This window comes from Gasterosteus aculeatus, chromosome 16 (genome assembly GCF_964276395.1).
Source record: "Gasterosteus aculeatus chromosome 16, fGasAcu3.hap1.1, whole genome shotgun sequence".
Lineage (NCBI taxonomy): Eukaryota > Metazoa > Chordata > Actinopteri > Perciformes > Gasterosteidae > Gasterosteus > Gasterosteus aculeatus.
The window spans coordinates 4,600,991-4,627,519 of record NC_135704.1 but is presented as its reverse complement, the minus strand read 5'-3'; the positions used below and the strand labels follow the sequence as shown (position 1 = coordinate 4,627,519).

Genomic DNA, 26,529 nt, shown 5'->3' with positions numbered 1-26,529 from the left:
GACTGTTAGGACTACGTTGTACACACCTTCTCACTCTGGTCTCTGTGGGGGGGTTTACAGAAAGGCCGTTAGATGCTAAGCTCACTAGCTAGCAAGCTAACATGCGAGTGTCTCATTTCCTCAGTCGTGTGTGTTTCTCGGCGTCCACACAAAGTGGATGACATTAGCGAGTAGCCACGATGCTAGCTGGCTCATTCATTCGCTTTCTGTCGACTTGAGTTGGTGCTGCTGTTCCACTGCCGTCGTGTATTCATCCCACAAACCGTGTGTTCATGTTCTGTGTGTGTGTGTGTGTGTGTGTGAGAGAAACAAAGACACTGTCCCTGAGTTAGCCAATGTGTGCGTTTAGCCGGGTCCTAGCCAGCATTGTGCCTCCGGATTGACTCGCATATCTGAACGACTCCACTCCACATGTTACACAACATCCAGCTATTGTGGTGTCGATGGTGTGTGTGCAAAGAGTGAAATTTTGTGCTTGTTGAGCATGTGTGTGTGTGTGTGTGTGTGCGAGCAGTTAAAGTGTCACATGTTGAAATGAGGCGGCTTTTACACCTCAAACTGTTATTGTTTTCTTGGTGGAAGTAAAAAGAACAAAGAACCTCAGAATATGACAAATACCTGGTCGGTGGAAAGGAAGTGTGAATGTGTGCGTTGTGTGGTGTTTTGCGGCATGGCGTTGGGCCCCTCAGACCTGGAAGGCCGGTGGCTGAACGGCACAACAGCTCGTTGTCGTGGCAGCAGTTGCACCCAGGAGACGGACGCCCAATGCTCCGTACTTAGCGTTAGCCTTACTAACACTGACTTGTCATGTGTCCGTCGGTCTGGCAGTTCAAAGTGTTTATTATTATTATGCCACTGCGTCTGCTCGGGCTGACGCCATGTTTGGCCAGGGGGGAAGATTAACAATTCAAAACCTCGAACCGTTTCTTTCTCAGATTGTATATCCCTTTTTAAGATATATTAAAGAAATATAAATGAAACAAATGCAGCCTGTGTGTTTAATTTACCATTTACGCAAGAAGTTTCACCAAGTTATCATTTTTATCACAAATAACAATTATTGGCATGACCGACTTAGATGCCGATTGTCTTCCATCACTTCGATGATCAGTTCCAGTTGGACTCACTTTCTTATTCAATTGAACGGTCAAACCTTTGACTGGTCCGGTAAATATTTGTGGTTTTTAGAGAAATAACTAAACAACTGAGGGTTGGATTGTCAAACTTATTCAATTTCTGGTTTCTCTTTTTTTTCTTGAGTTGCACAGGATCTTGTGCTCATGTGACACCAAACCTTGATGTTACGAAAGGCTCACGTTATTTACTTCCGATAATTACATTGTTACGGGTTTATCATTTTAATTTTTCCCAATCGGTGTGTTATCCACGTGTCGGCGTGTGATTCTAAGCGTGATGCCAGACTGAAACTACACTTGTTCATGAAACTTACTTTTCCTGTTGCTAAAAAGTTCCACAGAAAATGTAGTGAGTGGACATCAGTCCCGCACACTGTCAGTTATAGCCATACACACTGTGTGTGTGTGTGTGTGTGTGTGTGTGTGTGTGTGTGTGTGTGTGTGCGCGCGTCTGACAGCTGACAGCCAGGTAACGAGGTGGTTGAATGCTATGAATAAAATTTTCTGCAGCTCTTCGGCTGTCCCGTTGACAACACATTTACCCGCGGAGAAAAGAATCCTTGTGGACAGGTCCTCTTTAACTAGCCCCGATTAAACTTAGAGTGCATAAATCCATTAACCCGCCTTGGGGAGGAGGGGATGAAATAATGAGGAACAACAGGAATCGAGTCCTCGCAGAGCGCCTGTTGACAGCACACCTGCCAGCCACATTAAGGAAGAGATTAATGGGTGTAAATTATAGGTCATTTGTCACCTAAATTGGCTGCAGTCGACACTGCTGCATGGGAGCTGTGTGCTTGGTCTAAATATGTGTTGTGTCTGTTTCTGTTACATCAAATTTAACCCACCGCTGCTGAAAATAGATTACCCTTGGGACCGGAGTTTAAGCACAAAAAAAATGAGAAACGCTGTCCCCAAGTTCCATGCTGAACAAAAGCGTAACTTTTGAAAAGCACATATTAAGAAAATGTTTTTATTCCAGAGCTGATTTAATCATTGAACTGAATAGAGAAAGGAGACTTCAGCTGCAGATGAAGACTTTGCAAATTGCAGTAATTGCCTCCCATCTCGCTGGGACTGACAGTAGTTAAGCATCTAGACAACTCCCTTTTTTATCTTATGACATTATAATAAGAGTAATTTCCTTAAACACTGACGAAACGAAAGACAAATCTATATTCGTTGTATCTTTCCTCTGGTTCATTAGGGCTGGAACTTCATGATACAAAGGAAAAATCTTAGTTGGGTTAATGCAGATCTGTCTATATAATGCTACTTATTGGAACACTATCTTATCAAACGTGCATGTGTCATTTCATTAAAAGTAGTCGTTCTTTTCTTAAATGTTACATATCTGTACTTTATTTGGAGTTCGCATCCCCCCTTGGCCTCTCTGTGTGTCACTCATCCCTGAAGCCAGACAGTCAAGAGATGGAATCGGATGTCAAAGGTTCGTCTTTGTTCCCTTATTCGCTGTACGTGTGCGTGTTCCTCCGTCCGTCTGTCTGTCTGTCTGTCTGTCTGTCTGCGTGTGCGTTGTGGTGACCCGGTAGGCGTTCGGTGCCAGCTGCTTCCTTCCCTCACCGTCGCTCGTCACGCTGGCTCACTCTGGCTGTTTCCAAGCAGCAACCCGTTTCAGCAGCTCTTAACATTCCCCCCTCTGCAACTTTTTCCGACAATAACTGCAGTTACATAAACGTTCTCTACGGCCTCATTCAGACCCGGCGGGATATTCAGGGAAGCAGTGGTGGCAGCGCTGGATCGGTGAGTGAGTTGGAGATGTACACCCAGGGTGAGCGCTGCACAGTTGTGCACAATCCCGACTACGTTATGAGAAAAAGAGGAAAGAAGAGCATCGTCTGTGTCAAATACCATTGCACACATCCAGCAGTACATGGCTAAGCTTTTAAATTGTTCTGCTCACCGTATTCCACAGTTTGGAGGGAAAGTCTAATAAGTATAATTATGAACACTGAAAGACGGAAATGCCCACAAGTGTGTCACATAGAGGATAACAGGAAGATATGTGTATTTTCACAGTAAGCAAGGGACCTGATTAAAGTCAAATACATTCAATTCATTTTATTTTTTTATAGCCCAAAATCGCGTATTACCAATAAAATATAATGGATGTCATGCGTACAGAATGAACAGCGTATAAGATACAAGGAAGGCTTTAGGAAAGAAGCAACGCGGGTAATGTTGGTCCATGATGGCAGTGACAGTAATGTGATAGATTATTAATAACGGTAGTGATAGCAGCAGAAGGTGGCAGCAGGGCCGTGGCAAGGGACAGAAACATGGTCCATACTCTGACCTTTACACACGTAACAAATCAAGTGATGATTTTCTCAGACCTTTAAGAATCAGACTGCGTTTTGCAACAGGAGGAGTCGTCCCTCTTGGTCAGTAGGATGCTTGAGTTTAAGTCACTTCCTGATTGGCTCCATTCGGCCACCCGGTACCATTTTCAACCGGCTTAGTGAGTTTGATTTAGTTTTCTGTAAAGCAATAACAGACGACCCAGGAAGTCAACTCTAACTTTTATCTGTAATGGCGACTGTGGCGGTAGACAGCCAATAAAACCCAAATAGGTCATGACCCAAACAGACAGACAGCTGCTTGTGTTGTGTGCATGTGTGTGGAGAGGAACGGGCAGCTGCGTGCATGCCCACACGGGTCCGTGTGGCGCTGCGCAGTTGTTGCTCCAAACGGAGCGCACAGCTCTGTTGTTGCACTTCAATCGCTGCCCACATGCTCCTTCCAGCCGTGGGAGGCCTTTCATTGTTCTGCCAGATTAGCTTTGCAGGCTGCAAACAGTAATGCGTTTAGTCAAGCTGCACTTCTACCCAAGCAGAAACAATGAGTACGGTTCGGTAATTAAATAAAGTTCCATCTCCGCTTCTTATTCCTTTGTTGCACCGGAACAAAGCTAATGATGTACCGCCACGTATTTCTGACGTTATTGTTCACCGTTGGTTCTGCAGTCGGAGTCCTTGAGCGGTGGTGGTGAACATGACATGTATGAATCAGTCTTCACATCAAGAAACAAGTAGAAAAAGGGACCATCTGCACGTATGAGCTACGGTCGGCGATGTAACGCAATCATGCAAAGTTGAAAAATGCTTCTTCAATACTGAATATGAAGGTGAATGAAGTCAAATATGCCGTAAATGGGAATATCCTTTAGGGCGGAGCTACTTGGATCACCGCTGCTACCACAGCTGCATGCAGCTTCTCTACATCACTCCTCCACATTCCAATAACCCTAAACCCATGGGTGACTCCACCACTACCTCCACTTCTCATAAGCTCCGGTGGTCAGGAGTCAGCCATGGTTATTAAGCCCAAACTGAGAAAACACATCTATTTTCTCACAGAAAAAACAAATTTTGCAGTGCAGCGCATCATTGATTCAGTGTGTGGCTCAGTGAATGGATGTTATGACACAGAAAACTGTGCATATGTGACGTAACGCGAAGAGCAATGCGTCGCTCCATCTGGGTCTCTAGCAACTTCAAGGATGTACTGAAGTCTCCCAAAATGCAAATAAATGAATAGAAAGGTTCCTTGCTCTGCAGTGTTGGGTGAAATCTATAGCGCGATATCTCCACACAGACAGCTGGTTGTATGTTGCTGTCAGCCGCATCCTACAGCATTGACCCCATGAGCAACTCTTTTCAAATGTTTGCTTGCTAATTAGTTTCAAAAGGCAAAGCCAACAGCCTCCTACTGTGGCGACCGCATGGACCTGGTGGAGGATCCTCCGGGTGGAGGAGCACGCCACAGATGGAGATGGTGTTTCTGATACAGAATGAAACGGACTGTTTATCGCTTCTGTTGATTACTGGTGATCGGTGTGTGTTGGTTGGCCGTGTTCACCTAGAATGAGGATTGTTTCCGGCTCCACTCTGTAGCCACTCTACATGTAGTGGTCATACTCGTACTGGGGTGATTCACGTCAACTCACTCATCCCAACCTGGAAAAACAGACCTTTTGGTTTAAAAAAAAAAGAGAATGTATGACCGTTTGCTTTAAATAATCTCTTTTTCATCTTCTCTTTTCATCATCTTTCCCTCCAACTTTTACAGCTGATCTGACGACGTTTTTCACCTCAACCGAAGGTGTTTAGACGGGAAATCTGGAAGTCAATCATTTTGTTTTAATCAACATAACGCTGAACCATACGGCAGTACTCTGTTGTGGTACAGACCCCCCCCCCCTTCTTCTCGGTCTCCTGAGGTGGACCGCTGAGAGCAGAACGTGAGGCTGCTCTGATGAAGCAGCTTATTGTGAGCGAGGAGATAAATTGCCTCTGCAGGCAAACTCACGCTGCACGGGAGACGTGCTCGCTAACTTTCTCCTTTCTTTATTGTTTTTCAAAAGCTCGGCGACACATAAATGATTGGAGTCTGGAGCATATTATCTGAGACATTTTCAAACACAAACAGTTTCACGAGCAAAATGTGCCCCGTTCTTCCTCCTCTTATTAAATTAAGTCACCAGAAAACTCCGGACCAGATGATCTTCTTTTTGTTTTATTCTCGTCGGCAGCTCATCTCCCAGAACGCCTGTTGGAAGATTGAAATGTTGCTTAAGGTTCCGCTGGGAAAAAGGCGTACAAGTCAGAAATACACCAGAGGCCCATGGGAGTTCTGACACACACACACACAAACACACACACAAACACACACACACGCACACACACGCACGCTGAGAAACACATGCAGCAACATTAACATCTGCAAAAGACGTTTGGACACTTTGTGACATCAGAAGCTTGCATCCGTCTTAGAGTACAAAACCTGCACGCTGCCACAGCGATGACGATGACGTTGACCAAACTCACCTCAAACTCAAACTCAAAAGATAAAATAAATGGATTTCTTGCAACGTGAATGCCACACAGAAGTTTGACAGCTAGCTCGATATGAAATCTGTTCAGTTTGGCCCGACTTTCAGCTAAATGCTGGACGGAAAGAAGGTAGAATAGTACGTAAAACAGACAGTAAAGCTGTGGGCAGCCAATCACATTCACACTGATGTGTTTTCTCATTGTCTTTGTCTTTTGCTGTGATGAGTTTGATAATAATTTGCCCTGTGACTCATTCACTGTGAAACAATGTGACTGCTGCCGTGAAACACGTCTACTGAGAACTTGATAGGAAACAACTCGCTATGCACAAAGCCTCATCCAGAGTGTCTCATTCGCAAATTTCCTCACAGCTTAAAGTTATTTTGCCGTCACAAAGCTCCTATTTCTGCTTCGAGGAGCCAGGAGGAATCTCTGAGGGGTCTTAAGCGAGGATGAGTAGTATCCCAGGAAGTAGTGGTATCCTTCATCGTTCATCTGGACTCTGATTGGACCGATCTGATTGTTCTCAACATCACGAGTTTCAGATAATCTTATTTCATTTGATTTGTTTTCTGATTCACCATCTGGTTTATATATATTTATATGTTCATTGTGCGTCTGAACAACAAAAGATTTGTCTTTTCTTGATGTGATCATTTTTCTCAATAACTTTTTTTGCACACAGTTGAAATTGGAAATAGTGGCGACTGTCGGGTTTGATGAGTTATGTCATTTCAATTACCGCAGAACAATTTAGATTTATTCCAGTTTCTTTAAACAAACCTTAATTATATTCTGGGTTAATTCATTTTACTTCACATTTCAAACCATACAAACATAAACAATGAAAGAAATGGTAGAAAAGGACACACAACACAATATCTTTATGCAGGCAAAGAGCTCCTGAGACAGAACACCTGCGCTCTGACTGTGAGGAGTGCTGCTGTTCTATCAGCACACTGATCACTACTGACTGATCCTCCATCATCAGAAACATTTCCTCTCCTCTTCATTGATTCCGCTCTCCTCCCACAAAAGATGCAAGCGAGGGAAACGGATGCAGTCGAGAGACTTGGTGCCTATAATTCAGACATTCAGATATGAACCAGAAGATTTAGTGCAGGACCTCTGGGTGAGACAGCGTTTGAACATTTGGTCCACTTTTCAGGGTTGTAGAATTGTTCCCTAGAGGAGCTTCTGTTTATTTCTCCCGTCCTGATATAAACAGAGCTGCTCTTATGATAAACGTTACCGTGACACCCGAGCGACTGTGCAGCACATACTGGGGGGGGAATCAAGACAAGAAGCAGTTAATCCTCATGATGAAAACACCACGTGGAGCCTCGTTGAGTGCCTCATCTGAAAGCACACAACAAGTCCTGAATAGTGTTTAAACTACACATGCCTTCATCCAACGTTGTGAGTACACTGATGTGTTGATTCCATTCATTTGTCTTCGTCTTCCTCCCACATACACCCCCCTGCAGCGGAATCACTCCACCACACCCCAATTTATTATTATCATTGTACATCGTGATGCCCGTGGCTACGTTTTTTATTTTCTATCTGTGAGCATATGGTGGAGGACTACATCACCTCTCATAACCTCAGTAGATCAGCCTATGATGTATGCACACTGGAGAGAGTGTGTGTGTGTGTGTGTGTGTGTGAGTGAGGCATTAAGACTAAGATTAAGATTTTTGATACAATTAAAAAAAAAAGTAAAACCTAATCTTGCAAGGTCAGATTTCCATTAAGATTAAAGAAGTCATTTTAATTGGAAAAGGTATTTTCTTCCCCGTCTTGTTCTTCTTCAGCGCACACACTAGTTACTGCTGAGGATGAGCGTGTCAAAAAAAACGGCAGCTATTTGTTTGCAGCTACTTTACAGCCTCATCCTGATACGCATTACCATATTTAATCCGTTCGTATTTGAAACATGAACAAGGGGAGGAAATTGCTATAGAATCGTTAACCACACTGTGTGAGATCAGACGATGGTGATAATGGGTCGTAGAATGAATAAATAAAGTTAAAAGCTTCATCTTTAGACCTACTTCTGATCCAATTAGTATTTTTCATAAACTCATACACACGTGTTTTGCATATTCCTTTTTAATCTGTGCTGTTGTTTACCATTTTCTTCTTGCCGTGATAGTGGAAGGAGAGGAAAGCATTTAGATTTAATATCTGAACAACAAAACAAGCAATCATACTTTGGGGCAAATGTTTTGGGCTTTCTGCATCTTTACGCCTGCTCTCTGTGACCTCCACCCACTCACCGTCCTTGGTCATTATGCAATAATTGACGGCTCCGTGGATTGTTGCTGCTGTCAAAGTGGCCGCTGCCCTTCCAGTCATGTGTCGCTTCAGCATAATGTAAAACTTCAGGTTGCCATTGTCCTCCATAAATAATTCACTGGGGAGAGTCCGGTCTTCAATCAGATGAGTTGGTGTGGGTGGGGAAAGGTCATGGCTGACAGCAAATCCTTTGAAACATGTTGCATTAGTTGTATTGTAGCATCTTTCTGCAGCACAGTTTTTAACATCATATCTCACTTGTTAACCAACAACTTGTTCTACTGACAAGAATTCTTTTTGATTATATCAATGTTTGGCGTAAACAGGATTTTTTTTTGTTGTTGCAGAGTATCCAGAGTTGTGGCTAAATGAAACGGGATCATCTAACAAAGGCGTTTAGATGGATAGTCACATGATGCAAAGAGCGACGACATGAATGTGGACCAGTTGGCAAGCTACCCTGCCACGGTTCGTGGACGTTATGAACCACACGTGGAGAGAACGATTCTCCTCTTGCAACTCACTAATGTTTAGGTTACTAATTGCACCCTAATGGAGATAGATACCTCAGCTACATTAGCTCAGTGCCTCAAACAAATGCATCAAAGACGACACGCAGTGTTGACCCCCGCTTGGACATTTCCCCTCACTTTGTACTGTTACAGACTGGGATTCAAATATACTTTCCCATTCGATCAACACAACATGCATAGTACATTGATCTTGAAAAACGCTTTTTATTGTGACACAAACATAACGAGAACAGAAAAGTGTTGTGTCTGTTTGATGCATGATATTCACACCACGAGTCTTTAGTTGGTAGAAGTCGCTTTCACTGCAATTACAGCCTCGAGACTTCATATGTCTCCACAACCTTTGGACATCTAGATATGGACGTTTTGGTCCATTCTCCTATTCTGGATTCGATGGAGACTGTGAACCACAATTTAAGTTGCTGTAGATCCTCAATTGGATTTAGGTTTGGGCCACTTTAACGCTTTAATATGGTTTGATTTAAACCCTTCCAACGTACCCGTGGCTGTTTGTTTAGCGTCATCGTCCTGCCGGAAGAGTGCAGACTGCATCATATACATTCTTCAAGGATTTGGCTCCATTGGCTTCTCTTTCTGTCTCAAAGACAGTCTTAAATTGAACTTTGAATTTGTCTCAAATGACAATGAGACTTGTCTCATTTGTGGTTTAAATGTCTTGACCTTTTCGACTTCACTTGGATTCTCCTCAAAAACCTAATCTAATCTTTCACCTAATAAAGGGATTATTATATAAAAGAGGCTGTTTGGTGGACGCCTGCTTTGTGATTTAATGCTGATTCGTCCTCTTAGCGCACCGACACAAAGGCAACATTATTACTAAATATAAAATGCGCCTTCATTTACTCTTTCTCTGTTCATCAGTGCCATTCCCCAAAGTCATGTCGCAAAGTTATAACACGGGATTCTTCCATTTGGTGCTCATTCCTGAGGTCACAAAGCTTGTTCACGTTCCAATAGGAGGCACCAACCTCCTATTGTTTTGTTTTCTAAATTTAGTTTTGCATTTGTCATATTTTTAACACTGGGCCGAGTGCATTCCTGATGACTCAACGTTGTGCACTAAGGATTTGTCACACATATTCAACACGTTTGAAACATCACATCCAATACCATAATACCAACCCCCAATGCCTCAGATACTTTAATCAGATGCTTTATTCAACTTTTCTCATGATCGTAGACTTTACAATTCAGCCGATAGAAGTGACTCCGACAGAGTATTGGACACAGCAAACATTCCCCTCTGTTTTCCGACAGCTTTTGGCACAAAGTACAAGTGATGTTGGGTGTGGATGTGCTCTCCTGCCAAACGGGTCACAGGTCAATGAATCCATAAAGAAGAGAGAGCATCCAAAAATATCAATGAGCAAACAGTTCACTCCGTCACACTGGGAGATCATGAATCCCACAAAGACAGAACTGTGCTGGAGGCAACGTTCAGCAGAGATGAGCGTTGCCTAATCCACCGTTTCATCTTCTCTCTGTAGTTACATTTGTGATTCTTCCACAATGAATTTCTCTCTTTGTTGTCTTTTCTTTTTTTTTTTGGCAATAAGTCCACACAAACGCCTAAATTAAAAGAAATCAATTTGGTAATTATTGTGTCTTTCTATGTTGCGGCTAAAATGGATAATATAAGTGTTTGAGGCAGCGACATCAAAAGAATGTGAGGATTTTTGGTTCGTTAACTGTCTCGAAGAGTCTCTTCTCCTGTGGCGTTCCAACGTCTCCACTCCGCCACGTCGCATGTGTTCCGCTGGCGTCTCTTCATCTCAGTTTCCTTGGTGACGGAGGATGGAAGCCAGAGACACAACATCATCACAGCACATCCAGATTGGGGCCTCGACCCCTTGTCTAGTGTCCACATCTGCCAATCTCCAGAATATGACATATAACGTTATGTCCTGCTTTTTTTGCCAGCTGTTTGAGTTGGTATCATGTTGCGCAACATCTTTGTTTCCATCCTTCAGATGGAGGTTGAACAGCAGGTGAGTCGAGGAGATGTTTGATAAGCTCAGAGGAGAAGAACTGGAAAGTAAAAAGGTTCCACTCCTCCCGTAGGTGGACAGCGTGAACATAAGCCGTCTGCATGATAAAGAGTATATTTAGAATATAATGAGAGTATCATGACATGACATTTCCATGAGAGAGGAATGGATTTGTTTAAAAAAAAGATTGATTGTGTTACAAACACATTCTGACAGTCCACTCGGAGATACATATATTTACAGTATATGCATGTTCACATCAAATCTGATATCGCGTACCCGGGTTCCCTGAACAGAAGTCGCTAGTGTCAAAGCCCACTGAGGAACCTCAGCACCTGTGGATTTTCACCACATCCTACATTCTTTGAAGCAACTTCTGTCAAGAAATCCATTTTTTGATTTTACGTGTATGTATGTATATAATGTATATGATATTATTTTCCACCAGTCATTCAGATTCAGGGGCCCGGTTCAGCGCTCTGTAAGCCAACAGAAGGATTTGAATCCTCGTGGGGACAAATGGCCGTTGCATTGGTATCAGTGCGTTCAGCCATCACTGTCATCACATCAAGTAGTTTGTGTTTTTTTTGTTTATCCCGTCTGGCTCCTCTTCCAGGTCTATAATAAAGTCATTCTGGTCCAAGTGTAACCCTTTTGCACAAAACACTGACACTCAGAAAGAGAGATGCTTTGGTCACTGAGAGTGAATATGCTGCAGCTTTGGGGGGGATGGGGGGGGGAAGTATAACTCCACCCAGGTCACCCGCTTGCTCTCACTACACAATCCCCTCGCTGCGTTTGCTCCTCCACACCACCAGGCCCGTCATGAGGAGCGTGACCAGGATGGGGACTACGATGAAGGGACCCAGGATGCGATTGGGTGGGTCCTTCAGAAGCCGCCCTGACAGCGAGCAGTCTTGGAAGTAGTGCTTGTGGACGCGGATGAAGAAGTCATCCACCAGCTTGTTGGGCCAGAAGCAACCCAACTTGAACGCCACCAGGTTTGTGCAGTTTGTCAGCCGGCCATACGGTCTGCATGATGGTGACACAACAGAATGAGAAAAAAACGTTAGTCAGTGAAGACGGTGCACAAAAGTAATTGTTTTACATTTACATTTAACATCACATGAGAAAGGCGATGACCACTAACCCGTGTATAAGGTCGGACTATCCTAGTTGGAGTTCATGTTGGTTGGGTTGCTGGATCATGCAGCTTATGTTACGTCTCGAGCATGAAAGCAATGCTACTGTTGGTTTCTACTTTAGAGAGTAAACTATTAACCAATATTAACATTTCCTACTTACGACAGATCAAACGAACACGCTGTCTGCTGCATTCAATATGCTTTCACTCATAGTTTTGAGTTTCCGATAGAATGAACAAATACAATATCTCTACTGCTGCAGAGCCGTTCACACCACTTGGGCTTGTGGAGGAAGTCGATGCTTTGCAGAACTGCCGCGCTTACGGTTGGGAGGGATTAAGTGAACGGTCGATAACAACGTTTACAGTGAAAACAACTCATTTTATCTGTTGACAAAATTCCAATGAAGCTGTGATTTTAAAAATAACCTTTTTAAGCCCTACTGACTAATCTTTAAAATGCATCGTGATTAAACCGATGCGTTATCCTTTTTCCGTTCTTAACGGCTTCACCTTGTATAATAATATGATAATGTGTTGCATGAATCCTGTGCAGAATTATGGAGGACAAACCCATTACCAGATTGTCCAGGTGGCTCAGAGGCAAAACACTTGTCCTTCACCGTTAGAGACACATAGTGAAACAAATCGAGTGGAGAGGTCTTACTCAGAGTCTATTGTTTATACCTAGTGCGTGTGCATGTGTGTTTGTGTGTGTGTGTGTGTGTTTCTTCTCCATGATGAGATGGTAACCGAGCTAATGACCCATGATTATGACATACGGAGCACACGGAGGATTCTGGGAATGCGCACTTCAAGGTCACAACACACGCGGGCCTGTAAGGTTCAGCCAGCAAATCACACTCACAGCGACCACACACACACTTTCCCCATGACACCTATCTGACTGAGGTCCGTTAGTGCCGTTGCCTTGCAGCTCATTGTGAGTGCAGCTCGCTGAGAGCAAATGGAAACTGTATTGTGCTTTTTAAGCTTTAAACTGATCCAGCTGCTAATGAGCTGACATCAGTCCCAAAATGTAGATCCAAAAAAGTGTTAAACCGCAATTTATTTGTGCCACAGATGTAACCTCAAACATTTTAATGCGTAAATTTACTGATCTATTAAAGTTGCATTGATTTAATACTGGGGCCCAAAAAAAACGCTCTGTTTTGGTCTCCATCTCTTCTTGAGGGAAAACGTCAAGTCAAACGTAGTCCCAAACCTTCATTTCCAGCCACTTGGCTCCAGGCCGGTACCATGCAGCGGCGACAGGGGTATAGAGTGCAGTGAGAAGGAATCCAAACTGTAATGTTGCAGATCATCAAACAAAAAATATTCTAAAAAACAACATTAGCCTGCAGGGGAGCTGCAGATGGTCATAGCTCTGCAACTGAGGGTATCGACTAGTGTTACTAATGCAATGCCACTAATGAAAATCCAAAAGTTGTCCCTAAATAGTCACATTTTTGTTTATTTCGTTTAGTAATGTAACACATAAGAGTATTTATTTGTAGCAACTCTACTCACTCACAGTATTACCACAGATGATCCGGCTTTAATTGTATCCAATAAGGATCGTAAGTGTCAGCGGTGTTGGTTCTGAGATGTTCAGTTGTCAAAATGAATTAAAATGCTCCTATTTGAAAGTCAAAAGAACTTGGAAAATGGAAATCTCTTTTTTCCAAATGGGAGCGATTTGAAACTAGAGTTTGAGACCATACACTCATGTTCTCAATGTTTACTGAAATAATACACTGCCAGTCAAAAGTTTGGACACAATTTCTCGTGTTTCCAAGAATGTTTCCAAACTTATACTTGTACTGTAAATAAAGTGAGAAGTGGAACATTGTGCTCGTAGGCTTCTATCCAACCAGACTGCTTTTTGCATACAGAAGAGTTGCCTCCTCCAGGCCAGTAGACACAATGCAAATTCAAGACATTTCCACATTGCTTTCACTTTTCTGAACCGCAGGTCGCCGCCTGGCTTTCAGTTAGAATCTGGAAGATCTCCGTCTCGGTTTATTTGGTGCGATATTCCAGTATATTCTAAAGATGTTGGTACATTGAGAGCCAGATACCTTCGTCCATGTCAGCATTTGTGTTAAACTAGCCGGCTGTGAGCACCGACGCATCGACCTGACTTCGCCTTCATGAGCGGATTTGCCATCTTAGTTCAAACCTCGGGACGGCGAAGAGAAGGTTTACACGGATTGGCTCATTTCTTTCACACAACATTTCTGTTTAAAGGACACAGCGGTCTCGAGCGTCAGAAGGAGGCACGAGGAGCAGAGAGGACATGTATATATATAGATGTATTTATATCTATAGATATATGTATCTACTGTACATCTCTATATACAAAAATGTATTTGTAGCATTATTGCATAGTTGTTACATAATTGTACTGTAAAAAACAGTTTTTTGACTTTTAGTGTTGTCTTTTTATATTTCTTGTTTATTTCTATAAAGAAACTATCTACAGTATGTGGAGAGTAAAGGAAAAACCGGGGCCAAATTCCATGTATGGTAAACATTTATGGCCAATCAAGCTGAAATGAATAATATAAACTAAATCCTGGCATTTCGCAATTTTTTTGGTCACATGACAAATAAGTCGTGTGTCAAGTTACCGTTGACCACCGTCTTTTTCTAGTTTAACTAAGTGGTTCCGTTGCCTAAACCTAAAGTTTATCGTGAAACAACACAATGTGGGAAACAAGAGTAAACTGACAAGCCGCCTGTGCAGCGGGTTCAGCAGAGCGCCACAGCGACAGACGCATCCGGGGGAGAATGTGTTGTTTCTAGCGGTGTGGTTCAGAACTCTTCTGATGCTGCAGGTTGGTCCAGTTCATCACTTCCACAGCAGCGTCGTCAGACTGCACGCATGGTAAAGACGGCCTGCGTGTTGGAGATGGCGTACACCGTATATAAGGGGTTTAAAAAAGAAATGTTCAAGCGTTGGAGCCTGTGGAAGGATCACCGACAGCATACGGACAGAATGAATCCCCAGAGGGAATCGTCAGGTTGGTGACCCAAAGTGGAAGAAACACTCATTCACTTCATAATCAGCTCATAATGTATCAGCAGGGAGACAGAAATAGATGCTGCTTGATGTATGCAGAGTGAGAGTCAAGCAGCCTAATTGATCTAATTGTCTATGAAAGGATTCCATTAGAAGAAGATGAAGCACAGAGGAGCTGAATCAGGCAGCCATAGTTTAAATCAGTAGTCCATAGTGTGTGTGAATAAATATGAATGAATAAAAGCAACAGCAAGAGCAAAGCTGCTCTATTGACTTGAGAAATGAGTGGATGAAAGAAACTTCAGATTTATTAAATGAGTTTCTGGGGATTTTTTTCTTCAAATTCTTTGTTTCTTTATCAGCCAAATGTGTGAGGTGGACAGGAGCCAAAGTCACAAGGAAGTCGTAGGGAAGTTTTAACATTACTGACAAAACTTTGTCCCAGCATTAAATCTGGAGCTTAAGTGGAGCGATAACTCCTGCAGAGAGCGCTCGCTCAGTTAGAAATAAGCAGACTGCTTTTACGTTCTGTTCTATCCTCTACCGACTTGGCAAACGTAAACGTCGTGTAGTTATTGCCCTTCTGACAACCTCTGAGTGACACTATATTTAGAAGCCGTGCATCTTTAGCCGCGTTAGGCTCTGAGTGGCAAACATCTCTGGGGTGACGCTGCGCCGCTCAGGGCAAGCGGGACGAAAAAAATTGAAGGAAAAATACATTTGCCTGGTAAAAAAGTGCACAAGGCTGCAAATACGTGCAAGCTGACATTCCTAGTGGATTACTCACTTCACAACACGCCTCCAGTTTACTGCTGATGTTGAGCATAAATACCGGTAAACTTTTCCGTCAGGTGGAAGTAAATCCTCTGTGGTAACTTGACTGATTCCAATCCGGCACGTTTTCAGCATTTGCAAAAGAAAATTGAACCTGGAAGTTTCAGTGAATGTGAATTCAGTTCTTTCTTAAAATATTTAGTTTCGTTCTTCTCTATTTGTTGAGGTCTTCAGTTGCAGATTTTATATTTCTAGATTAAAATCTTATTTTCTATTTATTTTTGTCCTACTTTCAGACGCTGGTAAAAAAAGACGGTTGTCATATTACGCAAAGATGCGTTTCTACGGCGACTCTGAATCGTCATGGAAACGCACCTTATTCTCAGTCGTTCCGTTGGGCCAGAAAAGCCCCCCGTTCATCACTTGCATTTACAGTTGAGAAAGTTTCTGTCTGGGCAAAATCACCTTGGAGCAGAGAAAAAAGAAAACATGCAAACTGTCACTACTGAGCTCAGGCAAAATGTTCTTTTTTTACTGCTTTGTTATTCTGCAAACCCCCTGGTCCTCTTATCTTTCGGGGAGGGGGGGGATGGAACATCTGAACGTGCGGGCTACACTTTCCCCTACATAAGAGAAAAAGTGCTCCAAATATTTTTGTTTGAAAAAACTGTTCCCCCCAAAATACACACACAGATGAGCTTGTGTGAATAACTGTATTCACACAAGTACTGTTTATATTTGTGTGTGTGCGTGTGGATGTTTGTCCTTTCTGTATCCCCGATAGCCCAGGACCTTTGACTGTTTCTGACTCTGTTAGTTTGTGACCCGCTGCAGCTGCCGTCCAAAACACACAGAGAATTTCAAGCTGTCAAACAACAAGTCGAGCAGGGTGACGTCTGTCTGCATCGGCTACAACCGACAGCAACTTTTCATTTATCCTGATTACAGTCTAAATCTTTGCCCCGGACTCTGGTTTCATGCCACAGGCTCTTGGTTTAAACAATCGCTCCGTTTCTTGCTTTTCCTAGAGCGTTTTTTTCTTTATTCGTTTGTGATTGTTGGAGGGAGTTTTGGTCAGTCGGTGAGTCATGCCTGTCAGCCCTCTGTTATAACTTAAAAACCCTTTTTGTGAGTGAGCTCACATCAGAGTTGGGAGCGACGGTCGGGCCAAGGCCTCAGCAGCGTGGAGAGCTAATTAAAGTCCTCTTTCTGAGCCCCGAAGCACCGATTAAACTGCTCATTAGCCGCTGATTAGGAACGGATTGCTGCGTGTTTATGCAGCTAGAATGACTGGACGGCACCCAGCAACGCCGGCATCGCTCAGCCGCCACAGCTGTTGTGCAAGGCATCTTTAATAGCATCAGGATGACAATCTGCACAACAGCCTCCTTTCCGGGAGGTTTTTTATTTGTTTTGCAGTTTTGTAAACAAATAAATAATGCAGTCATCCAGTTTTAAACACCATCAAACAGCCTTACATTGTCTTCCGCATGCCTGCTCCTATTCTGCAGCTCGAGAGGAGCGAACGTCTGCATTTGTTCCTGTTGCTTCAAGGGAATAATTGCCTCCTCTCTTCCTTTGTCCTCTTTTAACAGATTATTCTGTTTGATGTTCCACCTCCTGCATTATCAGCTTTTAGTTTGTTGGCATTGGCACACTGGGTGGTATTTGGCAATGTCTATCATTTGATGTGGAACTACGTTAATATGTACTGGAGCCCTTTGAGGAGCGCTTCCCTTCTGAGCCGCCTGCCTGTTCTGAGCCAAACGTGCACTTTGACCACTCTTTGGTTCGGGAGCAGGAGACACACTCAGGAGTCATTTTCCATCTTTGTGCAGTGTTTTAACTGCAGTGTTGTGCTTTTCTTCATTTTAATATCATTGGAAGGTTCCCTTCTAAAAGGACTCACAAGCTTTTTTGAACATTATAATTAAAGTTAATTTACAATAATCACATTAAAAATGACTTAAGTCATCATTCTGAAAGGAAAGTGCTCCTGAGACAAGAAAAGAGTCCGACAAAATAGTCACACTTGCTCCGTGTAAATTTTTGTAATTCAAGTTGTAAATACAAAAGCAAATGGCTGAAACTGTTCAAACACTGTTGTCTGGATTACAGACACCGTGAGAGAAAGGACAACAAGACACATTTACCACTGATTTTTCTTTGTTAACAACTGAATCTGGTTCCTAATCTTCAGAGTGGATTGTGTTTGGAATCCAGGCCTGTTTGCATTCATGTGACAGTCTTCTTCTAAGTGGTCACAGGGGAGCGCAGGGAAGCAGCCTGCTGTCACACCCTCAGCCTCATCCAGGAGCTCCTCCCTCGGCCCACGTGTGCGTGCTCTTCATCTCGTATCTGGCCGCGTTGCAGTCAGTAGAGAGCCTTGTTTGTTTAATCGAAACACTTTTGCAGATGTCTGTCTCTCGGTGCGTCTGGCCTCCTCGACCCGAATCCTGCGTGGCTCCGTGGCGCCGTGCGAACTTGGACTGGAGTCCCGCTCGCTTTCCTGCCCAAAGCGACACTCCGACAAGCTGGTGACACGGCGCCCCAATTAGAAATTAGCAGAAGAGCTGCTACTGAAGAAGGACTTGATTTGCAGCAAAAACAACAGCCCAATTATAATTCTGGAGGAGTTTGTGTGTGTTTTTGTGCTTGTAATGTGCCACAATCAGCAGACTAGCAACAAACGGAGGGGAAGGATGATCGTAAACCTGAGGTTCACACATACTTAATAGTTGAACAACATACATATTCAATTACAGCGGATTTTATGCAAGGTAGGATTTATAATTTATTATAGGATTTAATTTTTGATTTAAAAGTTGTGAAAAAGAGATGAACAATCTTTCAACTTTTGATTCCCCATCAATGCAGATTAGCGTTGTTACGGAGCTCCACTTTCCCGTGTTGGTTTTTCCTCATATCGCAAACAAATCACAAAGGACTGAAACAGTCTGAGGAGTACCGTCATATTTATAGTTACAGTTTATTCTAATTTGCCGAGAGCTGCTAGAGAATTGTGTTCTACAAAGAGGATAGAAATATCCATCCTAATCTTACAAAATGGTCCAAATGTTCCCCGTTTTTGGCCACAAGTAGTTTTACTGCACAAATCTCTAAAACCGGGATTCCAGACAAGACAAGAGAATAACTGCACGAGCGATATCAGCTGAATATTAATATAAATTTGATGTTCTGCTAATGTTGACATGAGGGTGAGCAACCCGGATCAATCTGTGTTTTCTAATCACTGTGGTCATCGGATCCAAGCAAACATCCTCCCCAGTCGTTAGCCGGAGGACGTCGTCGGTTCGATGGCCGCAGAAAACATCAATGTGACCTAATAATTGGAGTTGTGCCCATCGGGGGAAGCAATTAAACTGTTACTTTCTTTGTTCACAGATGCCTTCGGCAGCGAGTAATCGGACATGACAGCTCAGTACAGAATCCGTTATCATTCGCGAATCTTCATTTCAAAATGAAGCCTTAGCCATCAGCTTGGCGAACACAGACGGAATCTGTGCGATTCAGGCGGCGACGAGGCCGCGTGCATTATTGAGGAGCCTCCTAGAGAGCGTCTCCACGGGACCAGAAGCTATGAAAACTTTAGTGAGTTCAAAACCTCTTTACAAACAAGACATACCATAATATCCATGAAAAAAGGTTATATCTGCCATATATATATCTATTTGAATAATGTGAGTGTCATAATAAAGGGAAAACTTTAGTCCAGAAGTGGAAATGTCCGTGTTGCAGGTCAGGAGAAAATAAAGATGGCACACTGCAAAAATGAAAAAGTTCCTTTGCCAGAAGTAAAAAAAACTTGATTATCCCTTCAGAATGAAAATATTCTTGCACAAAACCTCTACGAGATAATAACTCAATATGTGCACAACATTCTCTCCGCAAATGTTGATTTTAATAACGTTTTTGGGGATAATTGTGTTCCAAACTGTGCCATTCGCATTCTGTCAAGTACCAAACTATTTATTTCACTTTATTTCTACATGACTAATAGTGGCCAATACATATCATACATAAGTGTGGGATTTTTTTTGTATTTTAACTTAAAAAAAATTCTGCTGTTTAATTTGACGATCATTTTCTTTGGTGATTAGTTAATTGTAAGACACAGTTACCTTCCCTCAGCAGCACAGATGACTGAACCTTCAGAAGCTAAACCAACACACGCTCCAGTTCTTAGATCGCGCTGTCAAAAGTTGAAATTGAACTTAGATGGTGACATGTTATCATTCCCGTCTCCATCTTCTTCCCATCTGCATTTGGTTCCATCTTCTAAGTGTCTCGTACAAACCTGAATACTTGCAAACCGAGAGGATAAATAGCAACGTCGCTCTTCTTTCACTCCTCCTACGACCGTCTTTCCAGCAGAAAGAAATGCTCTATTGTGTCGCATTTCCTCCCTTTATCAACTTCAATATTCTACGCAAGGATAAATGTTACATTTGTGTCATAAAGGAACTATTTTTTTCAATAATTGCTAATTCGTCCTTTTGAGAATACTCAAATATTATGGTCAACACGAGGTGCACATTCTGGAACCTCTGGATTTTGAGTCATGCATATTTGATGTAAGCAACTGTCTGTTATGGTAAACAGCAGAGTGCTTTCCCAGCCGCTGAGTGAAGCATCTAAATGTAGACATCACTGTGAACTGCAGTAACAAACAACATTACTGTAAAGTTAACAGTAGTGCTTTCTCCTAAGGCCCTTGTGAGAAATGCTAGTTAATAGATAATAAGGCCCTTTGCAGTGCTTATACGGGGAGTTAGGCATCATTATGCTAATATAGCAGCACACCACGTGTCATTTGTACAAATGTAGAAATCCCCAGTGACATTTTGGCCATCTGTTCACTGAATCATACTTGACATTTCAATTTTGGATTCACTAGTCGTTTTTTCTGGGTCTTCTACTTCGGCGTCTTTCTTGTCGTCTGTGACAACATTCAACGCTTTAGTGAGGAGTGATCAGAGGTCACTTAATCAAACTCCCTAAATATTGTGACTTACTAAGTCAAGACTGCTAACTATCCAGCAAACTTCCAATTATTTGATGAAAATGGTCAGTTGCTTTACAAAAGTGGACTTGACTTTCCATAGTTAAGAAATAGAAGATGGGAGATTATTACAGAATATAGTTTTTCTGGTCCATCTCCAAATGAAGCTCCTAGATCAATGAGATAAACCGTTGGTTCCTTGTTCGACTGCTATTGTATAATTCTGTGGCCGACTTTGCTGCAGAGATATTGCTGACATGCAGGATCACACCACTTGAATTTAGTGGGGAAGTGGAAGGTTATTGAAGCCAAAAGATACGACGATCAATAATACAAAAATAACACACAGATATAATAAAGTAGTATTTTTTTTATTTATTTTTATTTTTATGCTCAGCAATAAAGTCACTTATCCGACCCCAAAATACAGCCTTGTGGCACTCTTAATCAATAAATAATGAAAACCTTTTGATCGTATTATTTAGTAATGATGAACTAAATAAAACTAAGTTTTCTACAGTCAAGTGGGGCAGCGCATGTTTATTCGTACCAAATGATTCCAAAAACTGACACTCAAAATTTGAGGACAACTGTGCAAACCTGTGGCGCCAGACGTCTCTTAGAGTGAGGGCAAAGATAATATTTGGATATGCTGAAAAGATCCCTGTTCAGGCCACCGGCTTACAGATTTTGTTCCTCGCATTTACAGTCTCAGCGTAATCCTCCTGCTCCCCTCCAGTTTTTCCCACTCTCCGTCTCTGCTGTCTCTCAGCCATTATCTAATCAGCTGTTGGAAGGTAACCAAAGCGTTGGACACTTTTACAGATCTTGCCAGGAACAGGCAGCACTCCTGGTATGGAGTTGACTTACCAGTCGTCCACTTGAGCACGATGAGTAAAGGTAGTATTTGAGATCCGTGAAGATCATCGTGTCGAGTGTAACAGCCATTTAATGCCCCTTACTGCCCCTTACTGCATTACTAACCAACACATAGAATGAAACTGCTGATTATGCCTCGTGCCGAACCAATCTCTAATTTGTCTCTTTGTCTCTCGCTGTGTGTGTGTTTGTTCTACTCACTCGACCGTGTCCTCCCAGCTGCACCAGTGTCTCTCGCCCAGCTCGTGCATGTCCAGTCTGAATTTGGCCAGGCACAGGTCCTCAATTCCAAATTCATAGTGGGACCCACACCCAAGGGCCGACACACACTGAGACACTGTTGAAATGATGGGAAGGGGGTAAAGGAAACGGAGAAAACAGAAAGATATTCCGTAAACAGAAATGTCAAAAAAGTGTGAGTAGCTGAGTACACACACATTTGATCCCTTGTTAATCTGTGTACAGTGTGTGTGTGTGTGTGTGTGTGTGTGTGTCCGTGCATGCAGGACAGGCTGCATTGACGATCGGTACCATTGCAAAGACCCCAAAACAACACGCATACTGAATAATATTGCACTGTGAGTCCCGTCAGGGGTTTTTTCCCCCCGTTTTGTGAACGAGCGCGAGAATGTTTAAGATGTTGGGGAGGAAGTTTTGGTTTATTAATTAAAATGTCTTATAAGATAATGGCAGGTTGTGATGGGAACTAAAATGTGTTTTCTTTGTCAGAGTTAGACGAGAATATCCCCCAACCGAACGTATTTCATGGAGCCAATTGGCTTAACTTAGCACACAGAGCCTGAACAGAAGGGAACCATGTCCATAAACTGCTCTTTAGCAGTCTCTGCCGCATGATGGATCATAGACATCCTGTCTGACAGGAAGCAGGACATGAGACTAGAAAAGCCTGTCAGCCGCCCAGCACCATCAGCAACAGCTGCACCTCCAGCCACCAGTCCGTCGGGCTCCTGGTGGGGGCGAGTCTGCCTACACACTCACTGCGTCTCCCTCATCCTGCACTGCAAGGACAATTGTTCAGCAAACGTATTACACAATTTTAAGAAACAATAACCCAAATAGCGCCCTCTTGTTTGGCCGTCAATCTTCCGACGAGCTTGTTTTTTTAGGTCCTTCCTTCCTTTCATAGGTAGCTAGTTTTAAATTATAGCTTGCTCAAATTAACAAAGCAGATGTGATGTTTGTACAAAATTAAATTTGTTTGGATGTAAAAAAAAATCTTTTAAACATACTATTAAAGGACTTCATTAGCCTGTCACATCTTAACCCCCCATCATCATCTCTGATTACTTCTTCCTAACTCTCCACCTCCTTTTTCCCTGCAGCATTGACTCATTTTCAGTGGCTTGTTTTTCTCCCACAGCACTCCTCTCCCGCTCTCGTTTTCTCTATAACCTGCCGTGTCTCATTGAATCTGCATACATCGACTTACATCCGCATTCATCCCTCCTGTGGCGGCGTCTGTCTCTCTCTCTCGTCTTTGAGCCCCTCTCACTCATTCAGAATCATTTATGTCCACAGTCACACGTGCAAATTGTTTAATGCATGTGCATCGTGGCGCAGTGCAGAAGGGAGTTGGAAACAGATGTATAATGAGGGTCCAGCTAGTGTGAGAGAGGTTTTCAGAGGGTCGGTTTAGGGTTTGATCGGATTCTACTGCGATTCATTCGCTTTCGCTGTCATCAAAGATGCCAACAGTGTTCTCCGGTGTCAAAGGGCCGCTGTGTGTGCACCCCGACATCCTCCCCGAGACTTTGCCGTGGTCAAACAATTTCACTCCACGTCTGCCTTTGCTGCTGTGCACAAGACGACCACACGTTGATCCGTCTTAAGGAGACAGAATGTTACCTGGTAAGGAACCTCTGTCGTGTTTAGGGATAGTGAACGTATTTTAAACGCTCGACTAAAACAACTATTTAATACAATACAGGTTTGAAAAATAAAATCAGAAGATAATGAGACATTTGTGTCAAACTGCACTCGTAACTTTCTCCCATTATAAAACTTTTACGACATGTTCCCCCCAGAAGGAGCAGGTGACAAATAACCTGTAACGTACAGAAGTGAAATCTATTTATCTCAACATTTTCCTTCCCAGTGTGGAGCCGTGTTTCCAACATTCTACAAGAAACAGTTTAACTTTACTTTGCCAGCTTTCTCAACACGCTTGTACACAAATGCTTTGCTAAAAGATGCACAGGAAGCAGCATCATAGCCAAGCACTTTTTATTAGGGTGTCTGCAAACAAACTAAGTGGCTCAGTAAGTGAACATGTCTGTGGCTGCCGGTTGTGCGCAAACTTCACATTTATCCATCAGCAGTTGAATGGAAAAACACATTTTGTGTTGAAAAGAAAAACATGCAGCCATGTAATCTTTCCTACCTTGACAAAATGTTTTCTTTCCCCCTGCATCGCTTCGCTCCTCATCAAACCAATGTTATGTAAGCAGCTCGCGGTGAGGCAGAACATAATAAATCCAGAGCAAAGGTCAACATTTAGAGAAGAGTTTTTCATTTTGTCTTGCTTATAATAAATCGATTTGGAGCTGTAAAAGAATACTGAGATCAGGGAGCATGTGCAGTCTGCGCTGTGCAACCTGCTCAACCTGGACTCACTGTTTGTCACGCAGCTCGTTAGGATTAGGCAATGAAAGCTCCAATGTTAAAGAAAGCATCGTGTTGTGTTAGTGAGTCGTGCTGTAGCGAATATTTACATTTTTTGACCTTGCCTCCTAAAGAGAACATCCTGCCTCAACATAAGTGGCACCGGTACCGGTCCGTGGGCCGTACCACAGAAAGCTTGTATATTTTTTTTTTGTGAAAAATGTTTTATTTTGAAAATTGACCGGATCTTCTCCTAATTATGTGCGCTCGTCCCGCTGACAGATTCCCCATGCGTCACCAGGCGTTTTTCTTCACGTTTACAACTTTCCTCTTACCGTGGACGGCAGTTTCGCCCACCAGCGAACACAGAGCGCGCAACTACAACACCCCCCCCTCTACCCCGTCGGACCTTCTCGACCGGTCCGCGAAATATTGTCTGACATGAAAACGGTCCGTGAGGTAAAAAAAAGGTTGGGGACCACTGATTTAGCTGATGCTTTTACCCAAAGCGACTTACAATAAGTCACACGACATCCTGCGCAGTGCAGCGGAGCTTTGAAGCGGAAGGAAGACGTGCTATGAGACACTCCATGAACTAGACCTAACCAGACACCATCAAGTCCGTTGCCGTACACACACGCGTGCTCCTGCTCAGCTTGTCTGGTTAAATAATCTGGTGTGTGTCCAAGATGGGACAGGACTGCCTCTTTATCATCATCATCCAAGTTCCTAAACTCAGAAAGAAACTAAACTAAGAGCCTCTCCTTAGGCCAGACGCATCGCCGCATTGATTCCTTCCTCACGTCGCCCTCCCGAGCACTTCAAAGCCCGTATTTGCATATTCAACATGTTGGCGCATTTTCACGCGCAGGCTCTCCTATCTGAACGCCGAGCTTGACAGCTGCTGATCTTCTGCCTCTGCATCGCACCGCGGGGCCGTTACTCGCAATCATATCTGGAGCTTTTCCAGGCAACAGCGCCCGAGGTCATAAAAGGTTGAGATACTGTGAAATAAAGAGCACAAGCACAGGATGTTAAAGACTCAACTACCTATAATGAAATGAAGATGCCGAGGCCGGTGAAACCAAGCTGTAAATGTATGAGGCTGTTCGTCTGACTTACAGTAACTCGATGCAAATGGCGTCAGCTGATCGTTGCACAAGCTCTTCAAAGGTTGTTAACATGGAAAGGTAACAGGAATATGTGTAATGGGATCAGATGACTTTCTATTGAACATCTATTTCAGTAACTTCAACACTTTTAGTGTGAACTGGATGTACAAAGAACCTTTCGACGTGTGCGTGTGTGTTAGGGAGACTGGAAGATATTAAAAATCTAAAATGTTCCTTTACAGCATCCCACAGTAGCGGCTGTGGCAGCGAGCCGCCTCCTGAGAGGAAACTGCAAGTCTCAGTGTACGGCTTCACGATGCCTTGATTGGAAATGCTTCAGTGGTGGTCCGTACAGCAGACACGTCCTCTATGAAGACGTTACATTTCATTCCCCTCCTCACTTCTCATCTCAATCCTGTACATTTTGTCGCCGACAAACCCTTTCACTCCAAATCCTTTCACTCCAAATCCCATCCGGACCTTGAGTCCTTATTTCCCCTGCCGATTATTACACAGATTCTACCTAAATAACTTAAGAGAGAGGCCACCATTTGAATGTGAAGGGGCTTCGGCTGTACACACCCACCTGCGATACTTTAGCCTCATTTTGTTAAAACACGTGCTAATATTGCAACAGTTTGTTCATCAGCCATTTCGTGATTCAAGGACTAAAGTACCACGTCCATGCTCTTCTGGTCAGCACTTGGATATGTGTGCAGACTGTAATTTCGTTCATTGACATTCCAAGCATCCACCTTGTGTCGATATCAATTTCTATCTAACACATTCGGCTGCATTACACCTCGACCGGCTGTGGCCCTTTTGTCCTCCAGTCAGAAGACTGTGGTTGGATCTGATGTGTCCCTGTGAGAGACACTGATGGCGGCCCCTGAAGCCACCGCCATCAGTGTATAAATGGGTGTGGGCGTGTGTGACATGGGGGGGGTTAAAAGCACTTTAAGTGGTCAGAAGACAAGAAATGAAAGTCCATTAACCCGTCCATTACCAACCTGTGACAGATTAACTACAGCCATTTATATAGTTTCACCGGTCAGGTTAACATTGTGGTCGTTAAGTTAATGGGACACACTGACAAAACTCACAAAGCCGCGGGT

The 26,529-nt window shown here is 43.2% G+C and overlaps 1 protein-coding gene across 3 annotated transcripts in view; it reads right to left on the bottom strand.

The window, feature by feature from the left end:
- Window positions 1-9,984: 9,984 nt before the first annotated feature.
- The window catches only part of ramp1 (receptor activity modifying protein 1), a 38,003-nt gene continuing 21,458 nt past the window's right edge, over window positions 9,985-26,529 (bottom strand). For all 3 annotated transcript variants that reach the window (XM_040201943.2, XM_078091403.1, XM_040201942.2), the window contains exons 2-3: window positions 21,882-22,017; window positions 9,985-11,867 (exon numbers count right to left, since the gene is read on the bottom strand). In XM_040201943.2, the coding sequence (XP_040057877.2) occupies window positions 11,612-11,867; window positions 21,882-22,017 (392 nt within the window). In that variant the 3' untranslated portion in view covers window positions 9,985-11,611. The remainder of the gene's footprint in view (window positions 11,868-21,881; window positions 22,018-26,529) is intronic.